General features: G+C 45.7%; 1 protein-coding gene across 1 annotated transcript in view; it reads left to right on the top strand.

Moving 5' to 3' along the window:
* Window positions 1-6358: 6358 nt before the first annotated feature.
* The window catches only part of lmx1al (LIM homeobox transcription factor 1, alpha-like), a 90845-nt gene continuing 78287 nt past the window's right edge, over window positions 6359-18916 (top strand). Inside the window, exons 1-2 of the mRNA XM_078429405.1 lie at window positions 6359-6440; window positions 9835-10021. Of these exons, the coding sequence (XP_078285531.1) occupies window positions 6359-6440; window positions 9835-10021 (269 nt within the window). The remainder of the gene's footprint in view (window positions 6441-9834; window positions 10022-18916) is intronic.

Below are 18916 nucleotides of genomic sequence, written 5' to 3'. Positions count from 1 at the left end.
ACACAAAATGCTGGAGTAACTCAGCGGGTCAGGCAGCATCTCTGGAGAGAAGGAATGGGTGACGTTTCGGGTCGAGACCCTTCTTCGGACTGATACTGTTTAGGGAGAACATGCATTCACCGAGAGGCCAAAGTGCCTGTTTCCGCACTCGATCTCTAATGTTTAAAGTCTAAAGAAGTTCTCAGATTTACCTGCAACTACAACCCAAGTGAGTGTAATAAAAGAAAATCAGTGAAACAACTCCTCAAATATTGTCCAACTTTAGAAACTGACCAGGAGGCATAATGGCATTTGGACACAAAATGCTGGAGTAACTCAGCGGGTCAGGCAACATCTCTGGAGCGAAGGAATGGGTGACGTTTAGGGTCGAGACCCTTCTTCAGACACGTATAATGGCGTGCTACTTTTATGATTAATTGAGAACACTACAGAACAAGATGAAAATTAACATTGTTACAAACCATGGTAATGGTCAATGTATCAAGAATGTTTAATTAAAGCTGGTTGCCACAGTGATTTATCAAGAAAGAGATTTAAATTCAAAGATTTGCAGGTTTTTTAGGTTAATTGGCTTCTGTAAATTGACCCTTGCAAAGTTGGGACAACATAGAACCAGGGGTCACAGTTTAAGGATAAGGGGGAAGTCTTTTAGGACCGAGATGAGAAAGTTTTTTCACACAGAGAGTGGTGAATCTGTGGAATTCTCTGCCACAGAAGGTAGTTGAGGCCAGGTCATTGGCTATATTTAAGAGGGAGTTAGATGTGGCCCTTGTGGCTAAAGGGATCAGGGGGTATGGAGGGAAGGCAGGTACAGGTTACTGAGCTGGATGATCAGCCATGATCATATTGAATGGCGGTGCAGGCTCGAAGGGCCGAATGGCCTACTCCTGCACCTATTTTCTACGTTTCTATGTTTCTATGAACTAGTGAATGGGTGTTCGGTGGTCGGCGTGGACTCGATGGGCCGAAGGGCCTGTTTCAACACTGCACCTCTAAACTCTAAACATTGAGTGGATGGCTCCTTTGTACTGGATGGTTTAGTTTAGCTTATTATTGTCACGTGTACAGAGGTACAGTGAAAAGCTTTTAGGTTAGTTTACGTTTAGAGATACAGCGCGGAAACAGGCCCTTCGGCCCACTGAACCCGCGCCGACCAGCGATCCCCGCACATTAACACTATCCTACACACACTAGGGACAATTTATATTTATACTAAGCCAATTAACCTACAAACCTGTACATCTTTGGAGTGTGGGAGGAAACCAAAATTTTTAAATTATTTTTTTAAAAATTTGCTTTGGAGAAACTTACATATATAGTTAAGGGGGAAATACGACACTTTTGAAAAGATTTGGGGCTCGTTTATGAAATTTCTGGAGGGGAAAGATTTTACTGAGGCCTTATAGTGAACTGCTGACTGTCTTTATTTTCATTGTGATTATTGTCTGGTTAGGTTATTAAAGGTGGGAGCAGTTTATATATATATATATATATAAGACCCAACCTGTTCAACCTCTCTCTCTAGCCTAAGTGCTGAAACCCAGGCAACATTCTAGTAAATCTCCTCTGTACCCTCTTCATTTTGCCTTTAGGTGCTTAAAAGTGACCTTGCAGTTGATGTGCCTTGTTATGTTAAGTTATTTTATGTTATGTTAAAAGTTTTTGTATATTATTTGAAAAAGCAATAAAAATAGACTGTCATATGTTGAAAGACTGGAACGACTAGGCTTGTATACACTGGAATTTAGAAGGATGAGAGGGGATCTTATCGAAACGTATAAGATTATTAAGGGGTTGGACACGTTATAGGCAGGAAACATGTTCCCAATGTTGGGGGAGTCCAGAACCAGGGGCCACAGTTTAAGAATAAGGGGTCGGCCATTTAGAACGGAGATGAGGAAAAACTTTTTCAGTCAGAGAGTTGTGAATCTGTGGAATTCTCTGCCTCAGAAGGCAGTGGAGGCCAATTCTCTGAATGCATTCAAGAGAGAGCTAGATAGAGCTCTTAAGGATAGCGGAGTCAGGGGGTATGGGGAGAAGGCGGGAACGGGGGTACTGATTGAGAATGATCAGCCATGATCACATTGAATGGCGGTGCTGGCTCGAAGGGACGAATGGCCTCCTCCTGCACCTATTGTCTATTGTCTATTGCCTAATAATTTTATTTTTTTAAATCATATTATTTTATTTTTTAATTTTAAATTTAAAAATGTGGGCCAGGGAGAGCGAGGCCTTAGAGGCGGTGAGTGCGTCAGGGAGAGCGGGGATGTAGAAGGGGTCAGAAAACCGAAGATCGCAGAGAAAACCCATGCAGGTCACGGGGAGAACGTACAAACTCCGTACAGACAGCACCCGTGGTCGGGATCGAACCCGGGTCTCCAGCGCTGTAAGGCAGCAACTCTACCGCTTTGCCCCAGTGCTGCCCCCTTCTGTTGCGTCAGTGGAAAGACAAACACATGATTACAATCGAGGCAGATTGTAAAGATCGGCACAACTTATTTGATAAATTAAGACGCTTGTGGAAAATGTCTCTGGCCCTGCTCTCAGCCCTCTCCCATCCCGAGGAAGGATAGATTTCTCTCTTGTCTCGCCTACCACACTCCACACTCGCCCTCTGCAATATCTGCCAACTTCAGTGTGATACCACCACTGACAACTCTTGTCTGTCCCAGCCCTGGGGTTGCAGGTCCATTTTTCCTTTCCCACCAGCACAACATCTACTGTGTTTGTATTTTCACTGTGGGTTGTATCCCATGTTTAGTTTAGTTTAGTTTAGAGACACAGCGTGGAAACAGGCCCTTCGGCCCAACGGGTCCGCGCCGCCCAGCGATCCCCGCACATTAACACCATCCTACACCCGCTCGGGACATTTCTTTACATTTACCAAGCCAATTAACCCTCAAACCTGCTCGTCTTTGGAGCGTGGGAGGAAGCCGAAGATCTCGGAGAAAACCCACGCAGGTCACGGGGAGAACGTACAAACTCCGTACAGACAGCGCCCGTAGTCAGGATGGAACCCGGGTCTCCGGCGCTGCATTCGCTGTAAGGCGGCAACTCTACCGCTGCGCCACCGTGACCGCCCTAGTAGCTCTTGTTCATTGCCTTATAAGATCACCAATGGACTAAATCTTACGCCACTGTTGTTCTGCTTGTGACCTGCACCATCTCCTTGATGAGTTCAGGTCAGCACTATTCAACACAACTGTAACAGTACCAGCCAACACAATGGAGATACCTTCACTATGAGGACAGGACTTTGACTCCACAAGGAGGTCAGGCAACATCTGTGCAGGATAGACACAAATTCTGGAGTCCCTCAGCGCGGGTAAGGCAGTATCTCGAAAAAAGTGACGGTGACATTTCGAGTCAGGACCCACCTTCAGACTGGTCACTGCACAACTCAACACAGACCTTTCACAAACCCCTCTTCCATCTCAAGAAGGCTCCCGACCCGAAACATCACCCATCCTTTTTCTCCAGATTTGCTCCCTGACCCAGTTACTCCAGCACTTTGTGTATATCCAGCACCTGCAGTTCCTTCCTGTCAGCATCCGAGGAGATTTGGGTAGGCGATGTTTTTGGTTGAGACCTTTCTCCAGCCCAAAGGGGGGGCCCTGGCCTTGAAACGTCACCTGTCCTTTCCCTCCACAGATGCTGCCCGACCCGCTGAGTTACTCCAGCACTTTGTTTTTTTGCTCAAGGTTCCAGCATCTGCAGTTCCTTGCGCAACCAGTTAAAGATGTCCCCCCATCAACATGATCCTCAGGACACAGCAGCAACATCGCTATACTAAAACTCTCGTTTGTTTGTTTGTTTGTTCCTGAACTACACCCAAATCGGTACACGATACCCCGAAAACTTTAGGCCCACCTCACTCACCGTCGTCCCTTTGGTGCTAATGGAAGAAGTTTCATTGAAATCGGTGTTATAATTTTAAAGTTATTCTCATTTTAAAGTTTAAATCTATCTCCTCGGGAGGGAGGGGGGAGGAGGGAGGATAAGGGGGGTTGAGGGGGATGGAGTGGGGGGGAGGGGAAGGGGGTTGGGGGAAGTGGGGTAGGGGAAGAGGGGAGGGGAGGAGGGGGGAGGGAGAGGGTGAGGGTGAGGGAAGCGGAGTGGAGAGGGGGGGAGGGGAAGGGGGTTGGGGGAAGTGGGGTAGGGGAAGAGGGGAGGGGAGGAGGGGGGAGGGAGAGGGTGAGGGTGACGGAAGCGGAGTGGAGAGGGGGGGAGGGGAAGGGGAAGGGGGTTGGGGGAAGTGGGGTAGGGGAAGAGGGGAGGGGAGGATGGGGAGGGGAAGAGGGGGGAGGGGAGGAGGGGGGAGGGAGAGGGAGAGGGTGAGGGAAGCGGAGTGGAGAGGGGGGGAGGGGAAGGGGGTTGGGGGAAGTGGGGTAGGGGAAGAGGGGGGAGGGGAGGAGGGGGGAGGGAGAGGGTGAGGGTGAGGGAAGCGGAGTGGAGAGGGGGGGAGGGGAAGGGGGTTGGGGAAGTGGGGTAGGGGAAGAGGGGAGGGGAGGAGGGGGGAGGGAGAGGGTGAGGGTGACGGAAGCGGAGTGGAGAGGGGGGAGGGGAAGGGGGTTGGGGGAAGTGGGGTAGGGGAAGAGGGGAGGGGAGGAGGGGGGAGGGAGAGGGTGAGGGTGAGGGAAGCGGAGTGGAGAGGGGGGGAGGGGAAGGGGGTTGGGGGAAGTGGGGTAGGGGAAGAGGGGAGGGGAGGAGGGGGGAGGGAGAGGGTGAGGGTGACGGAAGCGGAGTGGAGAGGGGGGGAGGGGAAGGAGAAGGGGGTTGGGGAAGTGGGGTAGGGGAAGAGGGGAGGGGAGGAGGGGGAGGGGAGGAGGGGGAGGGGGAGAGGGGGGAGGGAGAGGGTGAGGGAAGCGGAGTGGAGGGGGGAGGGGAGAGGAGAGGGTGCTGCACCAATGCAGGAGAGGTTTGTGCCCAACGGGTCCACTTGGTCTTGTAGTTTTTCCATCAGTGTGACTGTGTGTGGTATAAAGTCGGGAGCTAAACAGGGCAATGTTTCTTGAACGGAGACGAGGAAAAACTTTTTCAGTCAGAGAGTTGTGAATCTGTGGAATTCTCTGCCTCAGAAGGCAGTGGAGGCCAATTCTCTGAATGCATTCAAGAGAGAGTTAGATAGAGCTCTTAAGGATAGCGGAGTCAGGGGGTATGGGGAGAAGGCGGGAACGGGGTACTGATTGAGAATGATCAGCCATGATCACATTGAATGGCGGTGCTGGATCGAAGGGCCGAATGGCCTCCTCCTGCACCTATTGTCTATTGTCTATTGAATAGTTTGTGATCTATCCCACATCAGCTTCTAGGATGTTCTTAGTCATGTGTGTGACCTTAAATATGACCTTAATTGTGGAATACATCTCTTCTAATTCTGAAAGCATTACAGGTATATTGTTTTGTACTGTATATATGACATTTATATGTCAAACTTTATCAAGCAAAGTTTTTGTATGTTAAGCTGACAATGTTTGTTTAGGGTCTGAGGTCAAATATGACTGGTCACGTGTGTGACCTCACACGCAAGCATTTTTTTCATAACTCAGTTTTATCTTACAAACTCTGTGAATTTCAAAAAAGACGTGCATTATAGTTCTAAAGGTAGGAAAATAGCAATGAATAAGATTAATCTCTTACCAGAATTTTTTTATGTAATACTTTACGTGAGGAAGATATCACAAAATGCTGGAGTAACTCAGCAGGTCAGGCAGCATCTCAGGAGAGAAGGGATGGGTGATGTTTCAGGTCGAGACCCTTCTTCAGATGCTGCCTGACCCGCTGAGTTACTCCAGCATCTTGAGATGCCTTCGATTTGCACCAGCATCTGCAGTTATTTTCCTGCACGACTTTATGTGATGAGGTATGGTCACGTGTGTGACATTTTTGGTTCACTTTCCAAAGAATGGCTCACCTTATCCTGAGGCCTGTTTCTTGCTTGGAGTTAGAAGACCCATTGGTGTTATTACACACCTTTTCCAAATCACAGCTGGGTGACGAATTGCCCATTTCTGGGAAGGTGGACACAAAATGTTGGAGTAACTCAGCGGGACACTCTGGAGGGAAGGAATGGCTGACGTTTCGGGTCGAGACCCTTCTTCAGGCTGTCCATTCCTTCCCTCCCAAGATGCCGCCTGTTACTCCAGCATTTTGTCTTTATCTTCAGTGTAAACCAGCATCTGCAGTTCCTTCCCACACATATTGGTGGTATTAATTGGGTGGGAAAGGGGGATAACTTAGAACTAGTGTGAATGGAAGATAAATGGTTTGGGTGGGCTGAGTTTCTTATTTCCACAATGTATCTCTAAACTAAACTAAACTAATTAATTGGATATGTTTGTGTTAATTTGACAGGCTTATGTCACTAAAAGCGCCAGGCAACATGAAAACAGAAGAGGTATCCATGTGTTTGAAGAAAACAGCGCCTCCTTTGGATCTTGGTCAGTATCACAAGAGATTCAAGAGCCAAGAGTGTTTAATTGTTATATGTACCAAAATGGAACAATGAAATTCCCACTTGCAGGAACACAACAGGTCTGTTAACACGGTACTCAATACAGTAGACAACAGAATAAAAACACATTTTAAAAATAAATTCAATAAATAGATTTAAATATTTTTTTAGCAGGAGGATGAGGGGTGATCTTATAGAGTTGTACACAATTATGAGAGGAATAGATGGGGTAGATGGACAGCCTCTTGCCCAGAGTAGGGGAATCGAGTACCAGAGGACATAGGTTCAGGGTGAAGGGGAAAAGATTTAATAGGAATCCGGGGGGTAACTTTTTCCACACAGAGGGTGGTGGGTGTATGGAACAAGCTGCCAGAGGAGGTAGTTGAGGCTGGGACTATCCCATCGTTTAAGAGACAGTTAGACAGGTACATGGACAGGACAGGTTTGGAGGGATATGGGCCAAGCGCAGGCAGGTGGGACTAGTGTAGCTGGGACATTGTTGGCCGGTGTGGGCAAGTTGGGCCGAAGGGCCTGTTTCCACACTGTATCACTCTATGACTCTATGACTCAATTAGTGTAAAACAAATCCTGAAGTCCTTAATGCAACCAAGAAAGTTCATAGTTTGAAATTTAGTTGGAGTTTGTATTGTTTAGTAGCCTGATTGTTTTTGGGAAGAAGGTGTTTCTGAAGCTGGAGTCACTGTACTGAGGATCTTTTGTTTACCATCTACCTTCATATCCCTTGATCATCGTCGGCGGTCCTCGAAGTGAGTATGACTGTCCTCTCAATTCCCTTTATGGAGGACGCCTGTGCGTGACTTTGTTTAACGTGGGGAGTCTGGTGCACAGACAGCCACCACACGGTCCTTGACAGATCTGGGTCAGGATCCAGTGGCGTGGAGTCCAAGACCACCGGGGACCCTTTTCTGCTGCAGCCTTCATCCATCCGCCTTCCCAGCCGTTGTGACGCTCCACTAAAGTCAGCCATCACCCTCCCTCCGCCTGCTCCACCGTTGAGGTCTTGGTTGGATCGCTCTTTGTCAGGGACCTCCCCCTCGACCTCACCGCCATGGGTGACCCTACCAGGAGCGTGGCTCCAAACGGCATCGCTCTCAGGATCTCAGGACCACACGATCTTCTCCACCATCACAAGGTGACGACCCACGGACAATAGACAATAGACAATAGGTGCAGGAGGAGGCCATTCGGCCCTTCGAGCCAGCACTGCCATTCAATGTGATCATGGCTGATCATTCTCAATCAGTACCCCGTTCCTGCTTTCTCCCCATACCCCCTGACTCCGCTATCCATAAGAGCTCTATCTAGCTCTCTCTTGAATGTATTCAGAGAATTGGCCTCCACTGCCCTCTGAGGCAGAGAATTCCACAGATTCACAACTCTCTGACTAAAAAAGTTTTTCCTCATCTCCGTTCTAAATGGCCTACCCCTTATTCTTAAACTGTGGCCCCTGGTTCTGGTCTCCCCTATCATTGGGAACATGTTTCCTGCCTCTAACGTGTCCAACCCCTTAATAATCTTATACGTTTCGATAAGATCCCCTCTCATCCTTCTAAGGATTACCCTTGGTAGGAACACAACAACACATGGGATGGGACAAGTGTGGGCTCATATACACCTGTGACCCCCAGCCTTCTAGGTCACAGTCTGTGGGGCAGGGAGGATTAGCAACTCCTGGCCCTGGTGCTAACCTTCTTCACAGGGCATTGTGGGCTAATGGGCAACACTGGAAATGGTAAACAGCCCTTAAACTCTCGCTATCCCACTGCTCTGGGGATAAAGATGAGAAACCATTGATATGCAGGAGCCTTAATGCTGAATTAATTGCCAATGATTAGCACCTCAGTGGAGCTTTCATGTTGCCTGACCTGCTGAGTTACTCCAGCATTTTGTATCCCAGACCATTGATTACTCTGTGAAGGTATTTATTCACAAAATGCTGGAGTAACTCAGCAGGTCAGGAAGCATCTCGGGAGAGAAGGAATGGGTGACGTTTCGGGTCGAGACCCTTCTTCATTACTCTGTGACATTAAGGCATCTCTGATTACATGAATTAGGAACGAATTGCTGAGATTGTGAAGATTTCGAGAAGCGCAATCATGGTTTGGACACTTGGTCACAAGATGAATGAATGAATGATTGAATGAATGAATGAATGAATGAATGAATGAATGAATGAATGAATGAATGAATGATACTTTACTGTCACAGTAACTGGCAAGTTGCAGTGAAATTCCTTGTTTTGTACACCCAAGGTATGCAAAGAGTCACCACATAAAGGGCACCGACAAAGTTACGAATATCCCATTTTAACGCAAACCATTTTTAACACATCCCATTTGTAATCCCCCCTTTATTTCACATTGGTTCCTCCTTTGTTCACCCTCCTTTAGTCGCGGTGGAGAGGGTGGGAGCTTAAGGTGGTGGGTGAGGGCAGACGCTAATCAAGGGGCAGGGACGGTATGCAAAGGGTCGCCACATGAAGGGCGCCCACAAAGTTACAAAGTAGAGGGCAGCCACGGTGGCGTTATGAATATTGAATTCTCCAGTGTTAAGTAACGTCCATTGTGTTATTACTGCGTCCACGGTGGCGCAGTGGTAGAGTTACTGCCTTCCAGCTCTTGCAGCGCCGGAGACCCCGGTTCAATCCCGACTCCGGGCACGGAGTTTGTACATTCTCCCCGTGACCTGCGTGGGTTTTCTCCGAGATCTTCGGTTTCCCCCTACACTCCAAAGACGTGCAGGTATGTAGGTTAATTGGCTTGGTGTATGTGTAAAAAAATTGTCCCTAGTGCGTGTTAATGTGCGGGGATCGCTGGTCAATGTGGACTCGGTGGGCCGAAGGGCCTGGTATCTCTAAAACTAAAAAGTATCCTATTTTAACACAAACCATTTTTTACACGTTCCATTTGTGGGTCCCCCCTTAGATCACGGCAGTTCTCCCACCCTGGGACCTCCTTTGGTCTCTCTCTTGTATTGATGGTGGAGAGAGTGTGAGGCCGTAGGTGGTTTTAGATTTAGATTTAGAGATACAGCGCGGAAACAGGCCCTTCGGCCCACCGGGTCCGCGCCGCCCAGCGATCCCCGCACACTAACACTATCCTACACCCACGAGGGACAATTTTTTTACATTTGCCCAGCCAATTAACCTGTACGTCTTTGGAGTGTGGGAGGAAACCGAAGATCCCAGAGAAAACCCATGCAAGTCACGGGGAGAACGTACAAACTCCGTACAGACGGCGCCCGTAGTCGGGATGGAACCTGAGTCTCCGGCGCTGCATTGGTGTGTGAGGGCAGGCGGTAATGAAGGGGCGGGGAGGCAAGGTTATCCTGCAAGCTCACTGTGGTACGTTGTTGTCTAGGCGGTGGGCAGGAGCCGGGGCTGGCGTGTGCGGGCTGCAACGGCGCCATCACAGACCGCTTTCTCCTGCGCGCCAACGAGAGGTCCTGGCACGAAGGATGCTTGAAATGCACGGCGTGTTTGCAGCCGCTCTACGGTACCTGCTTCTGCCGCAACAAACTGTTGTACTGCCGGCGAGACTACGAAAAGTAAGACCATGGATTATTCATCCACTTTCAATGTGCAACACAGTATGATTGCCAGACTAGGATGTTTGCCAAAACAAACTGATATGATTCAAACTCTGAATTGCCTGAATCTGATTACTCATGGATAAACCAGTGATTGAGAAGAAATAAGGAACTGCAGATGCTGGTTAACACACAAAAGGATACAAAGTGCTGGAGTAACTCAGCAGATCAGGCAACATCACTGGAGAACATGGATAGGTGACATTTTGGGTCATTTTGGGAAACATCACCCATCTATGTTCTCCAATGATTGATTGATTGATTGATTGATTGATTGATACTTTTGGGTCATTTTGGGAAACGTCATCTATGTTCTCCAATGATTGATTGATTGATTGATACTTTAGACAATAGGTGCAGGAGGAGGCCATTTGGCCCTTCGAGCCAGCAGATCCATCCAATGTGATCATGGCTGATCATTCACAATCAGTACCCCGTTCCTGCCCTCTCCCCATACCCCCCCTGACTCCACTATCTTTAAGAGCTCTATCCAGCTCTCTCTTGAAAGCATCCAGAGAAATGGCCTCCACTGCCTTCTGAGGCAGAGAATTCCACAGATTTACAACTCTCTGACTGAAAAAGTTTTTCCTCATCTCCGTTCTAAATGGCCTACCCCTTATTTTTAAACTGTGGCCCCTGGTTCTGGACTCCCCCAACATTGGGAACACGTTTCCTGCCTCTAATGTGTCCAATTGCTTAATAATCTTATATATTTCAATAAGATCCCCTCTCATCCTTCTAAATTCCAGCGTATACAAGCCCAGTCGCTCCAGTGCTGGAGTGCTGGAGTAGAAACATAGAAACATAGAAACATAGAAAATAGGTGCAGGAGTAGGCCATTCGGCTCTTCGAGCCTGCACCGCCATTCAATATGATCATGGCTGATCATCCAGCTCAGTAGCCTGTACCTGCCTTCTCTCCATACCCCCTGATCCCTTTAGCAAAAGGGGCCACATCTAACTCCCTCTTAAATATAGCCAATGAACTGGCCTCAACTACCTTCTGTGGCAGAGAATTCCACAGACTCACCACTCTCTGTGTGAAGAAATGTTTTCTCATCTCGGTCCTAAAAGACTTCCCCCTTATCCTTAAGCTGTGACCCCTGGTTCTGGACTCCCCCAACATCGGGAACAATCTTCCCGCATCTAGCCTCTCCAACCCCTTAAGAATTTCATATGTTTCTATAAGATCCCCCCTCAGTCTTCTAAATTCCAGCGAGTACAAGCCCAGTCTATCCAGTCTTTCCTCATATGCAAGTCCCGCCATCCCAGGGATTAATCTGGTGAACCTTCTCTGTACTCCCTCTAAGGCAAGAACGTCTTTCCTCAGGTTAGGAGACCAAAACTGCACACAATACTCCAGGTGCGGTCTCACCAAGGCCCTGTACAACTGCAGCAGAACCTCCCTGCTCCTAAACTCAAATCCTCTTGCTATGAATGCCAACATACCATTCGCTTTCTTCACTGCCTGCTGCACCTGCATGCTTGCTTTCAATGACTGGTGCACCATGACACCCAGGTCACGTTGCATCTCCCCTTCTCCCAACCGGTCACCATTCAGGTAATAGTCTGCTTTCCTGTTCTTGCCGCCAAAGTGGATAACCTCACATTTATCCACATTATATTGCATCTGCCATGCATTTGCCCACTCGCCTAATCTATCCAAGTCACTCTGCAGCCTCCTAGCATCCTCCTCGCAGCTAACACTGCCACCCAGCTTCGTGTCAACCGCAAACTTAGAGATGGTGCATTCAATTCCCTCGTCCAAATCATTAATATACACTGTAAATAACTGGGGTCCCAGCACTGAGCCTTGCGGTACCCCACTAGTCACTGCCTACCATTCCGAAAAGGACCCGTTTATTCCTACTCTTTGCTTCCTGTCCGCCAACCATTTTTCTATCCACCTCAAAACTGAACCCTCAATACCATGTGCTTTAAGTTTGTACACCAATCTCCTATGTGGGACCTTGTCGAAGGCCTTCTGAAAGTCCAGATATAACACATCGACTGGTTCTCCCTTATCCACTCTACTAGTTACATCCTCGAAAAATTCTATAAAATTCGTCAGACATGATTTGCCTTTGGTAAATCCATGCTGACTTTGTCCGATGATTTCACCACTTTCCAAATGTGATGCTATCACATCTTTAATAACTGACTCTAGCATTTTCCCCACTACCGATGTTAGGCTAACTGGTCTATAATTCCCCGTTTTCTCTCTCCCTCCCTTTTTAAAAAGTGGGGTTACATTAGCTACCCTCCAGTCCTCAGGAACTACTCCAGAATCTAAAGAGTTTTGAAAAATTATCACTAATGCATCCACTATTTCTGAAGCTACTTCCTTAAGCACTCTGGGATGCAGCCTATCTGGCCCTGGGGATTTATCTGCCTTTAATCCATTTAATTTACCTAACACCACTTCCCGACTAACCTGGATTTCCCTCAGTTCCTCCATCTCATTAGACCCCCGGTCCCCCGCTATTTCCGGCAGACGGTTTATGTCTTCCTTAGTGAAGACAGAACCAAAGTTTTTGTTTAATTGGTCTGCCATCTCCTTGTTCCCTATGATCAATTCACCTGTTTCCGACTGCAAGGGACCTACATTTGCCTTAACTAATCTTTTTCTCTTGACATATCTATAAAAGCTTTTGCAGTCTGTTTTTATGTTCCTTGCCAGTTTTCCCTCATAGTCTATTTTCCCTTTCCTAATTAAGCCCTTTGTCCTCCTCTGCTGGACTCTGAATTTCTCCCAGTCCTCTGGTATGCTACTTTTTCTGGCTAATCTGTATGCTTCATCTTTTGTTTTAATACTATCCTTGATTTCCCTTGTTAGCCACGGATGCACTTCCTTTCCTGGTTTGTTCTTTTGCCAAACTGGGATGAACACTTGTTGTAGTTCATCCATGAGTAACTCAGCAGGTCAGGCAACATCACTGGAGAACATGGATAGGTGACATTTTGGAACATTTTGGGAAACATCACCTATCTATGTTCTCCAATGATTGATTGATTGATTGATTGATTGATACTTTTGGGTCATTTTGGGAAAGTATTTCCGATGGGAAATTAACCTAGTGAATCTACGCTGCACGCCCTCAATAGCAAGAATATCCTTCCTCAAATTTGGAGACCAAAACTGCACACAGTACTCCAGGTCTTTATTATCACATGTGTCATGTCACGGTGGAATTCCTTGCTTTGCGTACCCATACACAAGGTATGCAAAGAGTCACCACATAAAGGGCGCGGACAAAGTTACACAGTTTTCAATGTCGTCCCCAATGTTGCCCGACCCGCTGAGTTACTCCAGCACTTTGAATCCCAAACCAATGATTACTCTGAGACATTGAGGTCTCTCTGATTACACAAATTAGGAATGAATTGCGGAGATTGTGAACATTTGATGGTTGTTCTCTGATTGAAGCAGAATGTTGATAATTCAGGGATGTGAAAATTCAGGGATTACAATCTGGGGTTCTGTAGAGTATGAGCTTTGAATAAATGATTTAGTAAGTTTAGTTTAGTTGAGTTTATTGTCACATGTACTGAGGTACAGTGAAAAGCCTTCACTGTAATTATTGTTTGATAATTATTGATTATTCTACAATGTTAATGAGTTATTGAGTATTCCCGGGATGGACTGGATTGTATTGGGATTGGGGAATTGAGATTTGCTGTTTTTTAATGAGATTTTGAAGAATTTTTCACTCTCCTGGGATGTGCTGAGTTGAAATTAATCTGGCATTAAGCAACACTTGGTGATTCTGGCATGAGGGAATTCTGATTCTCCTCAGTTGGTGTTGAATTATTAATTATTATGATGTTTTAATGCATATTTAATGTATCTAGAGTGAGAAATCATTGATTACTTAAAAAAAAATTTAAACATTTAAATGATTTATTTTTTGTGGGAAACGTGACCTGATTGTTCTGAGGTTTTAAAGAGTCATTTTATTAATCGGAGATTGTGCTTTTAGTTTAGTTGAGAGACACAGCAAGGAAACCGGCCCCTGGCCCACCGAGTCCATTGATCACACTAGTTCGATGGTATTCCACTTTTTCATCCACTCCTGACACACTAGGGGCATTTTACAGAGGGCCAATTAACCTACGTACAAACCCACACGTCTTTGGCATGTGGGAGGAAACCCACGCTGACACGGGGAGAGCGTGCAAGCTCCACACAGACAGTACCCGAGGTCAGGATCGAACCATGTCCCTATGCACTGTGAGGCAGTAGCTCTACCAGCTGCACCACCCTGCTGAACCTGTACAGCAAAGTTGTCCTTATATGACTTCTCTTCGATTTATTTTACTGTGTGCAGTTTTGGTCTCCAAATTTGAGGAAGGATATTCTTGCTATTGAGGGCGTGCAGCGTAGGATCGCCAGGTTAATTCCCGGAATGGCGGGACTGTCGTATGTTCAGAGACTGGAGCGACTAGGCTTGTATACACTGGAATTTAGAAGGACGAGAGGGGATCTTATCGAAACGTATAAGATTATTAAGGGGTTGGACACGTTAGAGGCAGGAAACATGTTCCCAATGTTGGGGGAGTCCAGAACCAGGGGCCACGGTTTAAGAATAAGGGGTAGGCCATTTAGAACGGAGATGGGGAAAAACCTTTTCAGTCAGAGAGTTGTAAATCTGTGGAATTCTCCGCCTCAGAAGGCAGTGGAGGCCAATTCTCTAAATGCATTCAAGAAAGAGCTAGATAGAGCTCTTAAGGATAACGGAGTCAGGGAGTATGGGGAGAAGGCAGGAACGGGGTACTGATTGAGAATGATCAGCCATGATCACATTGAATGGCGGTGCTGGCTCAAAGGGCCGAATGGCCTCCTCCTGCACCTATTGTCTATTGTCTATTTTAATGGTTTGTGGTTATTTGATGATCGCGATGTCCTCTTATTGTGAGATTTTGTTGATTTGTGTGGGTATTTGAAGCTTTATTACCATGTGTAGGAATGTAACATTGAATTAACCTGGGATTTTGACACATTGTCAATGATCTGGAATTGGTTACTGGACTTTTATGGAAGGTTTATTTTTATAGAAGTGGTTCATATTGGGTTGCTAATTGATTTTTCTAGGATTATTACAGATGATCCATTTACTTCATCAGGATCTGTGCTGATTCAATTACTAATACAATTTTGTCATATTGTTCATTACTCTCGGATTGTTGTAAAATCTTGATTAATGCAAGATTGTGGACATTTATCATTAGGCAAGGATTCTGGTGGCTTACTTCATCATGTTCCTGCAATCAACAAATTCATAAATTCATGTTATCATAAGAGCATAAGATCATAGGAACAGAATTAGGCCATTTGGCCCCTCAAGTCTACTCCGCCATTCAATCATGGCTGATCTTTCTTTCCCTTTCAACCCCATTCTCCTGCCTTCACCCCATAACCCCTAACACCAGGGCCGTCTTAACGCATGGGCCTGATGAGCACTTGCCCGGGGCCCCACGAGCATAGGGGCCCCATGCTGATCTGTGTATGTTAAGTGACTTGCAATAAATAAATACTACTTTAAAAATGTAGGTTCAATAAGTGCTTTTTTCGCAACATTTTCGGTCCCTAAGTGTTTTTTCGCAACATTTTCCATCCCTAAGTGCTTCTCACAGCGATCTGTTTCGCAACAATGAGCTCCCTAAGTGCTTTGCTTTTCCATCCCTAAGTGCTTCTCACAGCGACCTGTAAGTGCTTTTCGCAACAATGTAGCACCCTAAGTCCATCGCTAAGTGCTTTTGTTGGAAGTGCCAATAAAATAAATATATGTTTAATTTTATCGACCATTTACATTTTTATTCCTGTGAGTAGTTGTCGTAGGGGCCCCAGTACACTGCTTTGCCCGGGGCCCATAATGCTGTAAAGATGGCCCTGCCTAACACCCGTACTAATCAACAATCTATCAATCTCTTAAAAATATCCATTGACTTGGCCTCCACAGTCTTCCGTGGCAATGAATTCCACAGATTCGCCACCATCTGGCTAAAGAAATTCCTCCTCATCTCCTTGCTAAAGGTACGTCCTTTAATTCTGAGGCTGTGGCCTCTGGTCCTGGACTCTCCCACTAGTGGAAACATCCTCTCCACATCCACTCTATCCAGGCCTCTCACTATTCGGTAAGTTTAATCAATCAGCAGTTCACCGCCAAACCAGTTTGATCTGCGAATATAATGAGGTGCCAGTTATTCTGGGATTGAGATACAGAATATAAAATCATGATGAACTGATAAATGTCGGGGCTTTGATAAAATGATTATTCTAAGATTGCCATTATTTTGTAATTGAAACGAATTAGCGTGTTTTTTTTAACATTGATCATTATTCTGACATCGAAGGTATCACAAAATGCTGGTGTAACTCAGCGGGTCAGGCAGCATCTCAGGAGAGAAGGAATGGGCGACGTTTCGGGTCGAGACCCTTCTTCAGACCCTGAAGAAGGGTCTCGACCCAAAACGTCACCCATTCCTTCTCTCCTGAGATGCTGCCTGACCCGCTGAGTTACTCCAGCATTTTGTGAATAAATACCGTGATTATTTAAGGACTACATTTCTTCTCATTCATCTCCAACCTAGCCTCTGGTGCTGTTATTTTACTAGTTTGATGGTTACCCTGGTATTTGCTCTTTTTTGTTCATTTTTTTAAAGGATGGATCATTTCTCTGGAATGCCAATGAACTTGTTCCGTACTTTGGGACTGTGATATATTGGTTATGCTGGACTTTTGAATTGCTTGTGTGAAAATGTGGTTCTTTATTGCCTTATTTGGGACTGCAATTTTTCTGTTGATGCGTTTGGGATTGTGGGGATTCTGTTGATCAAAGAAACATAGAAAATAGGTGCAGGAGTAGGCCATTCGGCCCTTCGAGCCTGCACCGCCATTCAATATGATCATGGCTGATCATCCAACTCAGTATCCCGTACCTGCCTTCTCTCCATACCCCCTGATCCCTTTAGCCACAAGGGCCACATCTAACTCCCTCTTAAATATAGCCAATGAACTGGCCTCAACTACCTTCTGTGGCAGAGAATTCCACAGATTCACCACTCTCTGTGTGAAAAAAAAGTTCTCATCTCGGTCCTAAAAGACTTCCCCCTTGTCCTTAAACTGTGACCCCTTGTTCTGGACTTCCCCAACATCGGGAACAATCTTCCTGCATCCAGCCTGTCCAACCCGTCATTTCAGGGTTGATAAATAACCTATCGACCCGCTGAGTTACTCCAGCATTTTGTGTCAATTTCTACTATTGATTATATTGGATTGGCCGTTTGGAGTGACACAGCACGGAAACAGGCACTTCAGCCCAACTAACCCATACTGACCAAGACAGTACCATCTACACCAGTCCCACCTGCCACACATTTGCCCGTCACCCCTCTAAATCTTTCTTATCCATGTACCTGCTCAAATGTCTTTTAAATATTGTTATAGTACGTACCTCAACTACTTCCTCTGGCAGCCTAGTCCATATATCCACCATCCTCTGAATGAAAAAGTTGCTGCTCAATTTCCTATTTAATCTTTCCCCTCTCACCTTAAACCGAAGTCCTCTGGTTCTCGATTCCCCTACTTTAAGAACGTTTAGTCTTTTTGAAGAATAAAATACTCTGTGCATTCCCCTCACGATCCTATACACCTCTATGAGAACACCCATCATCCTCCTGTGCTCCAAGAAATAAAGTCCCAGCCTGCTCAACCTCTCTCTCTCTCTACAGCTCGGACCCTCAAGTCCTGGTGACATCCTTGTAAATTTTCTCTCCACTCTTTCCAGTTTAACAATGCTGTCCCTAACATCGTCACCAAAACTGAACACGATACTCCAAATGCGGCCTCACGTCAAGAACAACTGTGACCAACTAGCATCCAACTTCTATACTCAATATCCTGACTGATTGCAATGAATTAATTACGTAGGATTTTGTGAACATTTTCTGAATAGATGGTGCTTGCTAATTATTCTGGCATTACAAAGAACAATTGTTTACCTGAAAATCTGATTTTATTAGGGCTGCTAAAAATTATTCATGCTTTGTTATTGATTATGATGAATAGGCAATTATTCTGGAATTTTAATATTAATCAGAATGCTTCATTTGTGTTGGGTTTCAGGTTAATCAAACATGTTAATAGGTTAAAGTTTCTTCCAACATTTTTTGAGGGTTTTTCGATTATGAGTTGGCCCATTCTGAAATGTTATTGTTTATTACTGTGACAATGATGATTTGCTGATTATTCAGTGATTGTTCTGCACTGATTATTCAGAGACGATCTGCATTGATTATTTAGGAATTGTTCAACACTGGATATTAAGGATTTGGATTGCACTGATTGTTCAGGAATAGCACATGATTATTCAGTGATTGTTCTGCACTGATTATTCAGAGATGATCTGCATTGAATTTTCAGGGATGAGCCAGTGATTTTTCTGCATTTCTTCACTGATTATTCAGCTGTGGTTCTATACAGATTATTCAATGATTGTTCTGCACTGATTATTCAGAGATGATCTGCATTGATTTTTCAGGGATGAGCCAGTGATTTTTCTGCATTTCTTCACTGATTATTCAGCTGTTGTTCTATACAGATTATTCAGTGATTGTTCTGCACTGATTATTCAGAGATAATCTGCATTGATTTTTCAGGGATGATCCAGTGATTTTTCTGCATTTCTTCACTGATTATTCAGCTGTTGTTCTGTACAGATTATTCAGGGATTGGGAATAATGTTCCCAACCTTTCACAGTTGCCAAGCGGAGCAATTGTATTGGAAAGAAAACTGCCGATGCTAGTTTAAATCGAAGGTAAACGCAAAACGCTGGAGTAACTCAGTGGGTCAGG

The sequence above is a fragment of the Rhinoraja longicauda genome, chromosome 37 (genome assembly GCF_053455715.1).
Source record: "Rhinoraja longicauda isolate Sanriku21f chromosome 37, sRhiLon1.1, whole genome shotgun sequence".
In the NCBI taxonomy this organism is placed as follows: domain Eukaryota; kingdom Metazoa; phylum Chordata; class Chondrichthyes; order Rajiformes; family Arhynchobatidae; genus Rhinoraja; species Rhinoraja longicauda.
This window is presented reverse-complemented; position numbering and strand designations above follow the sequence as displayed.